The following is a 16753-nucleotide window of genomic DNA, read 5'->3' as shown; positions in this document are numbered from 1 at the left end:
CAAATGGTTTCAAAATGGATCAATCAGATGAGGAATCAGGGATCACCTTTCCAGGTTCAAATGTAAGAGCCCAGTCAACCCATTTCAGTTGTGTGTGAGTGACCAAGAGGTGTACCACAAAACAGCTCATTCTGCCTCTGATGATAGCAGGCTTTGAAAGCATGAAAGAAGGTGAGAGGAGGGTGAGGCTGGTGCCTATGTGGAAATACCTGCATTTGCAAAACATTGCTTAGAAGAGGCAGTTCTATAGTTGCAATTAAGCTTCCTAAGGACATATAACAATTACAAAAGGAGTTGAATCCTCTCCTTCTACTGTAGTAAAGCTATCCTGTGCTTTCTGTCTCCTATATCTGGGCTACAAAAATCCAGATGACCACCAGATGGTAGCAAAGAGATAGAGAATTCTGACTCCTGGCTGCCATCTCATAGTCTTCCAGATGTTTGCATTGATGTAGTTCTATTCTTTTTGAATAGACGGTGGATATAGAGATTTAGAATGCGAATGATTTGTTATTTCTCTCAGTGGTTATTTACTATGAAGTCAGACCTTAAGTCTTCTCAAATACCCTGTGACCTGACCTCCTACCTTCCTAAGACCAGATAAACAATAATTTATAGTAAGGTTTCTGGGTCATCTTTCCATTCTTTGAATGAAGTGTTCCAGGAATACCTAAAATCAAATAATTAAATCAATCTATAAAAATAAATTGCAAAACACGTGCATGCCTTCCAATACGCAGCAGTGGTCAAAGAGAAAGAGAACATAGTGAACCATATCCCAGGGCCACGTTTGCTGAGAGTGTTGAGAGTTCTGCTTTCAGTTCACCTAGAAGAAATTCAGTTGGGGAAGATTGCAGCAAAAGAAGTGCAAATCAGGCAAAAGAATTGGAAAACGGAAAGGTCATAAATTGTGGTTGGAAGATCATTAAATATGGGAAACTCCAATGTTGGGTGCTGCAATATAGAATCACATTCCTCCAAATTTGTTTCTGTGTTTGGATCTTCAGTGTTTTTGAGCTATTACCATTCTGCAAATTGTCCCTTCATTATAGCCAAGATCTTTTTCATAATATTGTTTCAGACAAAAGTCCTTTGTCTGAAAGGGCTCTCACAATTTTAACTGGAAAGTTCTGCCACAGTATTACTGATTACTTTCCCCTGTCTTGTCCAGTATTTGATTATTTCTTGCTCCCTCTGGAGGATAGGGTTAAATAAGGTTTCCTTTTGTTATTTTTTTCTTTTTTAAAATTAAGAAATAATTATATTTTGTAATTTAAAAAATGTCACTGGGGAAAATCAGAAATTGAAACTATCTTTTTACTTTATGAAAAATAGGAACTGACAGGTACAAATGAAATGCAGTTCATTATTAATGTGAATGCTGAACAATTAACAAACAACGAAAAGAAGTATGGAAGAAGCTTCTAACTGAAAGTATAAAAGTTTCAAAAGCCTCATAATTCTTCATTGTCTACAGTAGACTGACAAATTACATTTATTTATTTTTATATTTATTTATATTTCAAATTTGCCACTGCCCATCTCACTAATTTAAAGGCCTGAAAAGCAGTAATGGAGAAAACATTGTAATATAAAGGATGTGATTAAACACGTAATCAGAATTCTTCCTAAAAAAGTGAATGAAAGATGGCTAATATAGAAGTATGTACACTATTATAAGTCTTCATTCTGTTCCTATAGTCTTCAGCGACTCTGATTTTCTTTTTTCTTTTTGGTTGTTATTAAAAAGTTAGACAGAATACATGTTTTACTCAGGAACCTGACATATTCTAAAGCTTATCCTTGCCATGGGGTTATTTGAATAGGCTATTCATTTCTAGGTTAGAACAATTAGACTCTAAATGATAGATTCATATGGTTCCCACAAATATGGAACAAGTGTTGAGATAGTGAAAAGTGAGTGTTTGATATCCAGCACTGGAATATGCATTGTGTGTGTGTACGTGCGTGTGTGTGTGTGTGTGTGCAGGGCAGGTGAAAATAAATATCAAAGCTGTATTGTGACATGTTCTTTTTCATGGCTGGGAGTTCAGTGAAAATAAAAGTAAAGACAATTTGGCTCTTACTTTTTAAAACTTTTCTACATCAGTCAACTTCCATTCTTATGGCTTCTAAAAAGGTTTCATTGAAAACTCACCCCTTAATTAGTTTACGTTCCTTGCGTGGGAATTTCTTGAAATGGTCTACAACAAATCTGATGATTCACAGAACAAATATGAATTATAATTGCATGTCATAGCAAAATTCTTCCATGTGTGTAAACCTGTAGTTGTAGTACCGAAAGTTCATATGTGTGCGTGTATGTGTGTATAAACAAGTTAATAGTGATAGGCACTTGGCATGCAATTTGTTATACATTAATAGGGGGTTTTTTTGTAGAAGAAAATAATGCCTGGAACAACATGCTGAAAACAGAGAAGAAAACACACAGTGAAACTGAGATTTCTTGTGCTTTATCCACTGGCCACCTTATATGTATTCAGTTTCCATCCATCTCTCTTTAGCAACTGGAGCACAAGATAGTCTTGATTGATTAAAAAAATGAGTTGAAATAAGCACTGAGTCAGAGCCAAGTACATGGTGAACTTTGCTGAGAAACCTGATAAAATAATGAATGACTATCTGCCCGTGAAGTAGACAATTTGGGAAATAACATAGCATTGACCTAAATCTGATTATCTTTGTAAAGTTCCCATGGTAAGGAATCTGGTTTAATTAAATAGGTTGTTTCCCATTCATCTTTGTGCTTCATTCTTGCTCACTTGTGACTATACAGCAGGATCAGGGAAAATTTGTGTGTCTGGGGACCACACATAATACTTGCGATGGACCTGGGAGCCACAGTGGTGGGTTGATTTTGCAAACTGCCAGGACTGGAATTTTCCATTTCTGGTCCCAGGTTGATGTGTGCACTTGAGGCTTTTCTTTGTTTTCTAAACTGCAGAAAGCTTTCATTAGGATGTACACGACACATTTTGCCTATTTTCCCATTGCAAAAGGGTGGGAATTTACTTTTCAGCAATGCACCCCTCAATTATGGAAAGCTGTCTGGGATCTCCAAAAAGAGGGCTTAGGGGCTAAATGCAGTCCTGAGGCCTGAGTTTGCCTATCACTGCTTTATTGGTGAGTTTCCTTCAAAAATGTATTATCTGTGCTTCTTGTCTTCTTAAATAGAGCTGGTGTCCCTCTAACCCAATCACAAACATGTTTCTATTTAGCTACTTACAATTTTCAACTATTCTAGAACTAATTTTCTAAGGTACAAGCCAGCCAACCTAATATTCACATAACTATCTAAGCCAGGATAGTCTCAGGTCACCTGACCTCTCTCTTGAAGAACATTTCTTCATTCTGTTTTCAGAAGCAAAATTCCAGAGAAAAGAGTCTAGGAGTAGTAACCTGCTGTTTTAAAAAATCATTAATCCTTTTCAAAGTCTGGAATTGTACTCTTTGATTAATTTCTTGGTATGGGAAGTCTTTTTGTACCCCACCCAGAGTCATGTTGTGTGAGATGGGTGGCCATATAAATTTGATTAAATAAATAAACAAACAAATAAACAAACAAATAAATAAAGTATTCACCTCTTTGTCAAAGTTTGCATCACACAGTTTTGGGCTTGGTTTGGCCTGTTGCATTGTTTCCCTAGATTTATTGCAACAGGAGAAAAATTGTGATGTTTTTCTTTTATATTGTCATTTATTTTTGGACAGAAAATGTTGTTGCAGTGGCAGGCTAAGCGCTAGAAGGGTTTATAAAGGAGTAAAGGTCAAGACTCCCTTGCACTGAGCTAGCCTTCTGTTTTCTTGGCAACCACAAAAGTATTTTGCCTTTGCCCTCTTTCAGGGCACTTCTTTAACTTCCTTATCCAAACTGCAGCTCTGAGATTTTTTGTAGCTTGACCCTGCTTAGCTTTTGTGAAATTAGTCACAGTCAGCTCACTGTTGCCATCTGCTGCAGGATCTCCTATTTAAATAGATAACGTCTCTCATTTGCATGTCCAGCTAGTTTTATTATAACTGAGGGTAGGTAATCGAAGCATTTTGGCAAGCTGTATGTGTTGAACATGGGGTTGAATGTTAGGGAGAGAGGAATTGCCGTATTTGGTTTAGCTGCTGAGTAGAGTATTTTCATATTCTGATCAGAGGTGACCATTTCAGCCAGCCTGCAACTATGGACAAATGTCTGTGTGTGATGCTTAAATTAACTCAAGTTCCTCTTTTGGTATGAGTTCATTTCTATCTGTACTTCAGCAACTAAAGTGGAAAACGAATTGTAAGTCCTATCTCCTAATAATTCTGTGTGTGTCTCAGTTTGCTACACTGAAATGCAACAGAGTCCTCACACATCGGAGATTACTTTAAGGCTTAGGGTAAAATAAGCCAAGCTGCAGAGTTGCAGGGAGTATAAATGACATGAAGCATGAATATCCCTTTGGCCTTTTACATGTAACAGAATTAATCTGTAATAATGTTATCTTCCACTATAAATCTACATTGTTTAGACTTAAGATATTATATTGCCTGAAGGCAGTGAGAAGTCTTTTGTGAGGGGTGGCATTCAGTGGGTCCAATTGCTCCAGGCCCCATACATGGGGACACCATCCAAAGTATGTTTCAGTATTCAAAATGACTTGATAGATTTTTAATTCAAGGTGGTAAAACACATTAGTTAAAATAAAACTTCAAGAATTATTTCAGTATTTTGGATTTCCCTGTAGGCTCCCATTTATTAGGCCACTGACTTCAGTAGACAAAAGCAGTGGAGAAAGAAATTGCACTCACACGAGATACAGGGGGAAGAAAGTTGGAGGGGGGTGGGAGATGAAGAGTCTCCCACCTCCTATGCCATACAAAATAGCCACTTGCCACTAAACCTTCCTCACTGCTGAGAAGATGGCGCCCTGCATTGCAAAGGGATTCTTTACGGCAGATGCTTTACAGCAGATTCTTTACAGGGCACACATTGCCCTGCCTTCCAACAATTCAATGCTACTCTTCTAGTGCTTTTCATTTTTTTACTGTCTGGTAGGAGTTACCTCATCTTCCATAAAGTTTTGGCCAGGCCTGTGTGACAAAAAGAATGAATACAGGTTAAAAATCCAATTCCAGTCTCTGGTCAACTGCAGGAAGTTTAGAGCAGCCTAATGCTATTTCCCTCTTCTCCCGATTTATACATGTTATATAGGGACAACAATATGTATGTAGGAAATGTGGAAGTGACAAACTATGAATTCCAATATATAGACAGCTATACCACTGGTATCTTTGGGTTTTCATCTTCTATTCAGTGTAAAGTGGTTTCTGGCAAAAGATAACAGGTTCTATGTCAGAGGTGGGCTTGGTACCATTGATAAGTTGCTAGAACTTCTCTTCCGTATAAATCTAATAAGGATAATTGAGTTATGAGTTCTCTGTGTAGTGAATAATTTTTATTTCTCCCCTTAGGGTCATAAAATGTCACACACATTTATTTTTATATTGAACAGGCACAGACACCCATAGGTGTTGGCTGAAGTGTTTAATTGAATCTCTTTCAATGGGATTTGTCAATCTTCCCACCCAGGTTTGGCAGTACATAAATAGCAGATCTCCAGACATTTAACCCCATAATTCAGCTCTTGGTTAGACATGTCAGAAGGCTGCCAGACGTGACTTAGTTAGGTTAGAATATATGTTGCAGTTAAGAATGAAGGCCCAAATACAGTGTTTGCCCACTGCTTTCCAAAGAAGTCAGAGACTTCTTTGTATGCTTGAGGTGTTGAACACTACACTTCTTCCTCCTGCTGTTCTGAATTAATAGACACTTGTTGGGTCACTTGATGGCCTTGGTTGAAAAATTGTTGTATAATGGCTCTCTTTGGCCTAGAAATGGCTGGTTCCTACCTCACCAGTTTCAGTTCTTCTCAGACGATTTGCATTTTTAAATACTATACATGTCAAGGGATTAAATGCTTGTTCTTTAAATCTGGGATTTTGTAATATTCTGAACATAACTGAAGTTCATTTCAAACTATACTTTTAAAAAATCCTATGCTTTGGAAGCTGTACAAGTATCATTTTACTACTTTTTACATTAGACAAGGTGAGGAAAACCAAGATTTTTCCAGCAAAACTGACATACTACCTACCTTCTTTACACTACTTTTGTAGGGATTACTCAGAGTGTAAATGAAGTGTTGAACTTGTACAGGTAAAGATCATTTAAATATGAACACTGCAATCTTAACTGGGTTAAGGAAGAAGAATCTGTGGCCAAAGTACCACCAAATCTCAGGTAAGATACTCATTGTTTGTTTTGTCCTCCTTGCCAATCCCTCCTTTTCAAAACATTTGAAAGTGCTGTTTCTCACCTTTAAAGCCCTACATGGCTTGGCTCCCAGGTCCTAGAGGCTGTCTTTCCTGTCAAGAACTGCCTTCTTGCTTTGTTCGTGCAAGGATGGCTCACTGAGGATACCCACACAATGTGAAGTTGAGGGGCCCAGTGACATGTCTTCTCTTAGCTGTCCCCATGCTATGGAACTCCTTGCTTCCTGAGATCAGGAACACCCTGGATCTCCCTGCTTTGCTGAATACTGTGCTCTTCTGCCAAGCATTTAGGGCCTAATAGGGTACAGGATACCTTTTAGATAAATGTTAATTGTTGCCTGTTTGGGTTTTTAACTGTTTGGGTTTTTAACTGACAGACTGCATCTTCCTGATCACATCTGCTTATCCCATCAGATTTGGCAGAAGAGGTATGTTGTGGGTCCTGTCTGTTAAGGAGTTATATCTGGCAGGACCCAGGAGATCGGTCTTTTCCACGATGGTGCCTGCCCTGTGGAACATCATTCCCCCCAAGGTGAGACTAGCCCCATCCCTGGTAACTTTCCAGAAGTCCTTCAAAATGTGGCTATCTCAATAGACTTGGGGATCTCAGGGAAATGCAGAATTGGTGAGATGGCTATATTGTCTGTAACACCAAAGAGGCTTTCTTCTAGTTTTTTAATAATATTGATGTTTTTAAATTATAGAATATTTTTAATGTCTCTTTTTATGGTTTCTTTTTTATGGTAGGCCACCCAGAGTCACGCTTGTGAAATTGGCAGCTATATAAATGTGATAAATAAATAAATAAATAAATAAATTTATTTTTGTTTGGTAAACCACCCTAAACCCAAAGAAAATGGGTGGTATTTAAGATGATGATGATGATGATGATGATGATGATGATGATGATGGGGAAAATTGGTACCCCAATCACTGGGTAGACATTTTCCCGCTGCCTACTGATCCTAAAGACAGTACTGATTTGTGTTCAGCCTTTCTACTATTGGAGTGCCAATGGCAAAGAAACAGAGAGCCACAGATCATTCAGCCACTGCTATGGGGAGGCTGCCTTTCTGCCCAGGGATCGAGAGATCAGCTATATCTCTGTGGAGTCTGGAATGCTCCCCCTATGGGAGAGGTCCCTAGGACTGTCAGTTGCCTGATTTGTTGCTATTATTTCCACGTGATTCTTCAGAAAGGTATTCAGTGATCACCTCTTTTAGCTAAAAGCTATTTGAATGTGCAACAGTTTTACAGTTCCCATAGAAGCCAAACCAGGAGGGCTTTTTTAGCGTAAGAAGAATAATAATAAAGAGTATTTTTAAAACAATACTGTAGGTCTTTTTGGCACTTCAGCTAAAGATAGATTTCTATCCACAAAGGCTTACAAATGCAATGTACATACAGGGTAGGGGAAGCTGGAAAGAGAGCGAATTGCTCTCTCATCTCTGACTCAGTACTTCCCAGCATTCTGGTTGCAAGTAAATGAGTTTTGAACCCAATTCAGGAGAGTTCCAATATCAAGACAAGCTCCTTCGTGATTTTGGCTTTTAGTGAAATATATGTGTATCTGCTCTGCCGTGAGCAAGAGCAGCTGCAGCAAACAATGAGTCAGCTGACTTGCTAAAAGGATCAGGAGTCTGGCTATTCTTTGCTCTCAGGGTTGAGTAATCTCCGCCCCCCCCCCCTTGTCTTACTGATAAAATAAAGGAACAACTGCAACATTCTTATTTTCTGGTCTGAGGAGGCAAAACAAGGTTTCTCTAAGATGCGTAAACTGGTAGGGTGGAGCATGAGAGATTATTTCAGAGTAAATTCTGCACAAGGAAAGGGTTTGTAACTCAGTGGTTGAGCCCCTGCCTTGTATGAGGTCCCAGCTCAATCCATGGCATGCTTAATAGGCCCACAAAACAGAAATGCATGCTGGCTGGGGATGATGGGACTTGTAGCTCAACACATCTGAGAGGGAAAGGCTGGCATACATAGTACTAAACTTGATGAACCAATTATAGGATTTGATATTGTAGTGGCAATACAGAAGATCATCCTTATTTCAAGGAGTTTAGGTGACATGGTTCGATTTCTCCTGCACATGTTAAGGAAGCTCACTTTGAATTATAATAACGCTTAGCTAGCTTGTTTTTCTCTTTTACTTAGAAGTGTGGTAGGGGGAAGAAAACCCTCAGGATTGTTAGGTTAAGCACTAGCTTATCTATACAGTTCTCAGGCTCTGGAGCAGGTATCACATCTAGTCAAAGTCACTTTCAGGGCCCCTGACTCCATGGGATTGCAGAGCCAGACTTTAATAAAAAGCCCTGGCATTGCCCCTGGAAGTTGGAGCGCGGACACAGGCCTTGGGACTAGGTGCTATGTTATTGAAACCATCTCGGGGTCTCTCTGCTGTCGCTTCATGGTAGCTCCTGACAGCAGGGGAAGAGGTTTATCATCTTGCTTGGTATGTCATGTTTTTATACTATGCTTATGTATTTCTGTTCCATGCTATCTCATGCTCTTGTATTCCTGTTTGCTAGAGTTGACAATAGAGCCTAAAATCTCCTTACCTGCTTGCGTGTCTCTGGGTCTAAAAGAACTAAAAGAACCAACTGCCTGGGCACCTGATCCCTGCCTTTACAATTGGCAAAAGAGATATAAAGAAGCTTCTTTTGTGTTAATGGAGAAACAATGTCTAAGTAACCATGCATGAGTCATAGCTTTAAATTCCATTCTACTTAGATGAGAAATATGTTGTCAGAAGAGCTGGAATGAGGGACTTTAACAAAAGATACTCAATATGAGTCTTCTAGTCTGTGAAACTTGGTGAGTAGCCTTGAACAATTCATTGTCGTCAGTCCTGCCCTGTTCACTCATTTAGTGCGAACTGGGCATGTCAACAAGTGTTAAGACACACATTGCTCTCCAGGCACAGGCACCCCAACATCTCAAGGCAACCAAACTAAGGAGAACATTATTTCTAGCAAGCCAAACTCCACTCCTGCCCTTCAAATCTATCTGCTCAATGGGCAATGCTTGGGGCTCGGGTGAAAGTCAGTGTGTAGTGTCCCATCCCTCTTTATGTACATTTAAATATCTTGTTCAGCCCAAATACCAGAACAGGATTGTTCTCTTAGCATAATATAATGTCTGAGCTGTTTATCTAAGTCTTTCCACAGCAGAGGCCCATAGTGGAACACAGAGAAGAAATGTTGGCATCCTGATGAATTGCCATGACTCTGCTCAGTGTTTGGGAAGTCTTTTTGCAGGGTGGAAAACAGGAGGATGACGGGACTTTGACCATGGCCTGGGGATGAGACAAGACTAGTGTCTTGAGGAGAGGAGAAGTTTGGGTTCCCTGGCACTCCTAATTAAGGACAGAAAGGAGAGAAAAGTAACTAACCATAAAGGTCCAAAGGTATCCATTTTTCTGGGGGAGAAGGGGATAAACAAAAGTATTTAGCAATAAAACATTTCAGAATATTATCACACACATTTGGCTTAAGGCTAAATTGATCTCTGTGTTCTAATACAAGTAGAGTTTTGTGATGCTTTAGGATGTTGATAAATCATAGGCTTTCAAGGAGTAAAGCAGTTTTTCTCAATCTTAGTAATTAGGACTAACGTCATAAGGCAGTGATGAAAAATCATCACCTAAGGGATCGAAGTGTTTTTTTTAAAAAAAACAACAACAGTAACACAGAATTTATTAGATTGGCGAAGGATTTATTGAGTGACTGCCAAAGGAAGCTTGCTTCTACCTGGCATTTTTGCTTGTCTGATTTTAAAAGATGCATCAAGTGATGACTGTCAAGGTACAATAAAAAGTAAATTCCCTTACATATAAATAAAAATGAGTTCTCAGTGCACTACTGCAAGAGCTGTTCTTGCTCTAAATCATGCCTCAGTCTGCTAAAATTACTTTTCAGTTCTTCCCCATCTGGTCTTATGTCAGCACAATCTATTCTCTTTCAACTACAGAACTATAGTTGCTCAAACAAAAAAGTATACTGTTACATCTGAATTCATTTTCTTTCATTCATATAACTGGACATTCATTATAAAGCCTAGATCTTTTAACTGATCTCCTCTCAAATTGCTGATTTTACCTGCATTCACTCAATTCAAAGCAAATCATTTTTTCTGGAAGTTGGTTATCATCATTTTGGCCAAACACTGTTATGTACATCCACCGTTAATGCTTGCTCCCCCCAACCTCTGCGCAAGTCTCCATTATTATTCTGCCCCTCCCACTTCCCAGATTCAGCTCCTCACAATTGGAAATTAACATGTCAACTTTAAAGTATAGATGAAAATATGTTTCAGGCAGCACTAAGTTCTGGAGATGTTGCTATGGTTCCATAGTTTTCAGAGTCATTGACTAGATGCTCATTTGTCACCTCTTGGTAGCCTCTGATCTTGTAGCGCCGGATTCTGAAGATGATAAAAACCAAGCTAAACACTACGACTGCAACCACTGCCATGGAAATTCCAGCAATGGCCCCGCTTGATAGTCCCAGACTATCGTGTCCCTGGAAAAGGAGAGCTATTTCCTTCTCATTTGTGACATTAGCCAGCATCCAGCTTCCATTCTGGCGTATTTTGACCCAGGCTTGGCTACCATCAGAGTGCACCAGGATAGTTTCAGAAAGGCTGGCATTTGGGGATGGTGTGCGCAGAAAGGGTGGGAGTTTGATGGAAGCCAACTGCTGAGCAAAAAGTGTCCCTGCCTGCAAGCAGTAGAGAATTTCACACCCATCGCTCAAGTATGCCTTATGCTGACTATGTCCAGCTGGACATTTCATGGGGTATTTAGTAGGGGAATCCTGGTAGAAAAAATCCTGGAGGATTCCAGGGCTCTGCCCCTTCCGTAACCCTGCCAAAGGGTTGCCAGACTGGCAGCTAAAGAAGCCACCAAAGGGCACTGCAAAGCGGGAGCCCATCTCATAGTCATTGCTGACACACACCTTGAGATTATCAAATAGGACCAAGGGGAAGAAGTAGGCTGGACAGGTATAGGTGCCAGTCACTGGATTCTCATTCCCAGCACTGTACAGTCCTCCAAAGAGAAACCCTGTGTTCTGAGCTATTGGACCCGTGGCAGCACACCAATAAGCATTGAACTTCACTGTGCTGGGGTAGTAGTGGACGCCACACACTCTCTTACAGCAGGTTAACACAAGCCAGCAGGAATGGCACTGCTTACGACACTCCATCTTGGGCTGGCTGGCTGTACGTTGCTCTCCATGCAGCAGGAGAGCCGAATAGTTCTCTGGGCAAGAGTAGCCGCCAGTCAGAGGGTTCTGGATACGGTAAGCCTGACAAAGCTTTTCTGTGTCCTGGCCCGAAACACTCTGGCACTCCTGAAAGACTCCACCAAAGCTAAAATTTGTGCTGAGGTTTTGACACGAGCCGTCATCAACATTGGCCTGGAAGTTGAAGTTCTTTGAACTGGGCTCGACGCAGCCCGGATAGGTGTTGATTGCATAGTAGAGGCGGATAGCATTTTCCACTGTAGTGGCCACTCGATGGACTGTAGGTTCTGGCAATTCTGGTAAGGCCTCGGGGGTGATGAAAAATGGCAGAGGCAAACCTGACTTGCCTATAGCCACTAAACCGTTGGGGATGCCCTCCTGCCATTTCTGGAGGGTGATGCCAGGATAGAAGGGCACGCTGCCCCAGCTCTCCAATTTGGAATTTACTGTATTTGCCAGATAGCCCTTAGTCAGATTATTCAAAGCCTGCATGGAGGCCCCAATTCCCACATTGACCTTGCTGAAAAAAGTAGCAGATGCAGAGGCAGTGATGCCTGCTTTCTCAGCTTCATTGTCCAGCAAAAACTTCTTTTTCACCTGATCCTCTTGTATGAGGCATGCTCCAGCCTCCACACTTGTGAGGACATGTGTGCCATAGTTTAATATCAACATTTCCGCCAGATACTCAGCAGTCCGACTCTGGTTGTTCTCCAGCTGGTTGCCTATGCTCACAAGCTGATGACGAAAGTCCCTGTGGAAAGTGAAGGAGGGATGAGCTTTCACAGAATAGATGTGATGCCGCACCTGCACTCTTGTGGTGACTGTCTCATCATAGACATTGTGGATCTTGGTTTCTTGGGAGCCAGTGGAGAACTTGCCATTAAGCACTGTGAGGTAGGAAGCCTCAGCATTGATGGATTCGGAAAACGCATCGGTGTAGGTCAGCCAGTTTTCAATAAGTTCGGAGTGGATCTCCACTGTGCTCTTCTTGAGGGGCACTACAAAGACATCATTGGGAATGAGGTACTCGCCATCTTCAGTGGTCCGGCACTGGGAGTAGTTGAGGGTCATGACCATTCCCATCTCCACATTGCGCAAGTTGTCCCAGCCACCTCCAGGTAGCACTTCTAGCACCTTTTCACTGAGACCTTGAAGTCTACAAGCCTTGAAGCCTGGATCTGCTGCTCCTGCACCCTCTGCGCTCAGCAACACCAAGAGAGGCCAGAGCCAAAAGGCCATGGCAGGGGAAGGAAAAAGGCCACGTACTTGCACTGTCCTGAAAAATAGGGAAGAGTTTCATTACTTAAAAGAGCATTTGTTATTACTTCAGCCAGCCTTCTCCAAGTTGATGCTCTCCAAATGTCAGAACTGATAGCCAGCATCACCAAAGGCAAAGATGCTAGAGGGAGAGAAAGCTAGATAAGGTAGCAACCAAAAGTTACAATTACAATTTGTGACAATTCAGTTGAAGTATAAATGTACACAAATGGGTCTACCCATGATAGACACAACTGATGTTAAAAAATTTTTTTAGCATTGTTGCAGAAATTAATATATAATCCAACTCTTTCAAATATCATTTTGCTGCAAAAAGATGAATGGCTGCAATACATATATACTAAAGCATTACTTGTGCTTCTTATAATGCATATTAACCAGGTTGCTTTTATTTAATTGAAAAAGCTGTGACAAACCCAAGTTATGACTTCATTCTGTCTTTCTGCTGAGACTTACCCTCCCTGTGCCCATTTGCCTCTGAGAATGCTTTACATGGCACGGACAGAGTGGGTGATGGTGGTGGGGTGTGGAATAGCAGCAAGGAAGAAGCAGTTTTAGTAGAAAATCTGCAGGGGTTTGACCTCCAAAACAAAGGTTGGGCATGTTTAAAACCCTGCAAAACTCCCGAACACTTTGGCCTGTTAGAATGCAAACTCACGAGGTTCATCTCCAAGCTGGGAATAAACACCCAGGCGGTTGCTTGAAGGAGAGAGGACTTTATTTTGAGAGTCAGATACACAAGGCGGGCTTCCCAGGAATCCCCTCTTATAGGGAAGATCCTTAAAAGGGGCGAAGCGAAACCCGCCCCCTAGGATTTCTTAGAAAAGGTCCTTAGCCGGGATTCCAGCAGAGAGCACTGCCAGTGAAATTGACTGGAGAGCAATTGACTGGGGAGGGGTTTAAGGTCAGGCACCCTGCTGAGCTGGGGTTTCCTGTGTTTGCTTTATCTGGTATTGTCTAATTGGAATGTAGATCTCTTCGGGAAGAAATATTTTTATGATTCGATTTTTGGTTTTACGGAAAGTTGGCCCCTCCTGCCAGGTCTTTAGTTATTTAATTTTGGGCCAGGGTGGGGGACTCCTGATTCTTTCTGTTCAGTCTTAATCTTTCTAGGTAAGCCCATTTTTACTATAATTTAGCCATATGCTTTGATAGCTGTTTAAGATAAGTGATGATAGAATGAAACAAATGACTTCCTGCTAAAGTGGGGTGGGGGGGGAGAATTTGATTTCTTTCTCACAGGTCTTAATAGGGTTGCATATAGACTTTGGAAAATTCATTTGAATCCATTCCTTACCTTGCTTGGCTCTCCAGATCCATGGCTTTTTTCCTCCCACCAAAGGAACTCTCAGCTACTTCGTTGAGTTTATCTCTGATTTTTAAAAAAGGAGCAGATGAAGAAGGAGGAAAGAGGAACTTTGATTATTCCTTACAATAGGATTGGACAATTGAAACCAGAATGGGCCTGTCCCTACCCTGAGAATGAGTCATACATCATCTGATTTCAGGCAGCAGTTTTCAAGCAAAGTTGAAACAGAAATCTTCTCCAAAAAGTCCCTTCTATCCCCCCCCCATCTTTTGCATAATTTCCTTTTCAACTTGCTTGCAATGTAAATAATCTCTGCAATGGGCATAAAAGTCATCCACCTGTGGCAAAGAGGAATTATTAACCAAATGGGTACCTTTTATTCTACGGAAATGTTATACTTTGCAAATTCTATGGGTAAATTCATGTTTCTCTTTTTCTCCTTTTTTCTTCCCCCAGAGTTTACAAAACATATTTATGTACTTAACAAGACATCTAAGAAATGACTGGAATAGAGATGAACAAAAGTATGAGCACAGATAGAGCTGTTAAGATACAGAAAAGGTGACTGTTATTTACGTTATTTATTAAAATATTATTTATTAAATTTATTAAAATTATTATTTATGTACTTAACAAGACATCCAAGAAATGACTGGAATAGAGATGTATGAGCACAGATAGAGCTGTTAAGATACAGAAAAGGTGACTGAGATTCACGTTATTTATTAAAATATTATTTATTAAATTTATTAAAATTATTATTTATGTACTTAACAAGACATCCAAGAAATGACTGGAATAGAGATGTATGAGCACAGATAGAGCTGTTAAGATACAGAAAAGGTGACTGAGATTCACGTTACAGTGAAATAAAGTTTTGGACTTTTTGACTATTAGTCCATGAAACAAACCCTGAAGAGTTGCCTAGAGAGTAAAAGCTAACCAGGGCTAGTACTGATGCCCAAGAGAAGAATTTGACAGGTGGGATCCCTCTTCTGGAAAGCTAGCACGTGATTCCTTCCTTGTGCTTATCTGAAAGCATTCTAGTGGTTGGCCCTGTGTTGTCCCAGGCACTCTGGGGGGGGTTCTAGCCTGGCATGCAATTTTGCCCAATAAACACACCAGGGTGGAGATAATAAAGTATTTATTCTGCACAGAGTAAGGTGCCCGGGAATAATGTCCAGAGCAGGCACAAAAGCTCACAAGTCAACAGAGTTCTTCTACATTCTTACAACAAGTGAACAACAAAGTCATAAACTGTACATCCTTCAGCCGCAAAGTGATAAGCTGCGCAGAGTGTGGAATTCTCAGTCCACGGGTAGACTTGCATTGCCCTTGACTCTACACCTACACTTCTGATGGATACTAAAGGGACACCTGCATGTGCCATCCTGATCACTTTCAGTTGCCTGACATCATTTACTCCCTGATTCTTGCTCATGTGCACTGTTAACCCTTTGCACACAACTCACAAGCTGCATCTGCACACTTTCTTCTCTCTTCACACGTCCCTACTGTGCAGTCATTACTAAAGCTAATTATAATATTAGCTCTCCACCTGGGGTGGTGTACACCTGAACTTTTAGTGAACTGTTACAGAGATGTTTTTTCCTTACTGCACAGTTGCCAGAAACTTTTTCCCCCTTCTGCTTACTGCATGGCAGCAGCTCCCAGCTGCTTTACTGCCCTAAATCCCTTCAACTTCAGAGATTTGTTTAGCAAATGTTTGCTCTCTTGTTTTATCAATCCTTTGACATCTTCCTAAGCAGTACTATAGTAGTCAGCATTCCTAAGGGAATGAGCTCACCTAGACTTTAAGTTGCTCTTCAGTTGTTCTTCCTTTGCTCCCCCACTCCCAGTTCTGCAAACCTTGGAGGTCACGTAAGTCTACTGACACAACTGACTGGTGGGTATGAAGGTCCACTTTATCTGCATACAGAAACATTGAGATTCACACAGTTTATATCATTCCGAACTGCTTGTCCACCACTGCTATTTTTACCTGCAAAGTACAGGGACAGGGCAGTGGGTACATTTGGGAATTCTTTGTTTATTGGCCTGGCCATCGCTCTGCATGAACTATCTGTAGATTTTGGAATATGCCTGGAGTCTTTTACCATGTGCTGAGAGGTTCAGAAGCAGACACCCAGGAATTCCTTGGCCAAAAAGTCCAAGTAGAAGGGCATTCTGGAAGCAAATTACCATCCTGATAATATTCATATAATCCTCTCAGGTGGGGAGAAACCCTTCGGAACACATCCCATACATTAGTTAATCATCTGTGTATATTTAATAAAACTGTGTATTTACTTGCAAAAAATAAATAAAATAAAATAAAAAACTTCAAGCTAGGCATATTTAATATCTTGAATTCACAGCCACAACATGCAGGGAAGTTTGGCTGCCCAAACAGTTTTATACAAAAGTCAGAGAAACTAGTATCAATGGTATTCAGTGTGCCTCTGAATAACAAATGTGGGGGGAGGACAACAGTGGGACAGAGCTGTTGTCTTTCTTGCTTTGCTTCTGAACTTCCTAGAACTATCTGAAAGGTATAGTAAGAAATGAAAATGCTGAATTGGATGGTGTCATC

At 40.7% G+C, this 16753-nt stretch overlaps 1 protein-coding gene across 1 annotated transcript; it reads right to left on the bottom strand.

Moving 5' to 3' along the window:
* Nucleotides 1–10038: 10038 nt before the first annotated feature.
* Nucleotides 10039–14233, bottom strand: LOC103051158 (macrophage-expressed gene 1 protein). Its single transcript, XM_007423078.4, has 2 exons — nt 14149–14233; nt 10039–12849 (listed from the first exon to the last, which is right to left on the bottom strand). Exons 1-2 carry the CDS (start codon nt 14169–14171, stop codon nt 10641–10643), a joined length of 2232 nt encoding a protein of 743 aa, XP_007423140.1. The 5' UTR covers nt 14172–14233; the 3' UTR covers nt 10039–10640.
* Between the last annotated feature and the right edge of the window lie 2520 nt (nt 14234–16753).

The sequence above is a fragment of the Python bivittatus genome, unplaced genomic scaffold (genome assembly GCF_059951505.1).
Source record: "Python bivittatus isolate LINGU-HERP-01145 unplaced genomic scaffold, Pbiv_v1 ctg000480_np1212, whole genome shotgun sequence".
NCBI lineage: Eukaryota > Metazoa > Chordata > Lepidosauria > Squamata > Pythonidae > Python > Python bivittatus.
This window is presented reverse-complemented; position numbering and strand designations above follow the sequence as displayed.

Bases quoted from the DNA above. Each gene is read 5' to 3' on its own strand.
- LOC103051158 (XM_007423078.4), bottom strand. From the start codon at position 14,171: ATGGATCTGGAGAGCCAAGCAAG. The intron at 12,850-14,148 runs GTAAGGAATGGA...CCTATTTTTCAG, and splicing joins GATCTGGAGAGCCAAGCAAG to GACAGTGCAAGTACGTGGCC.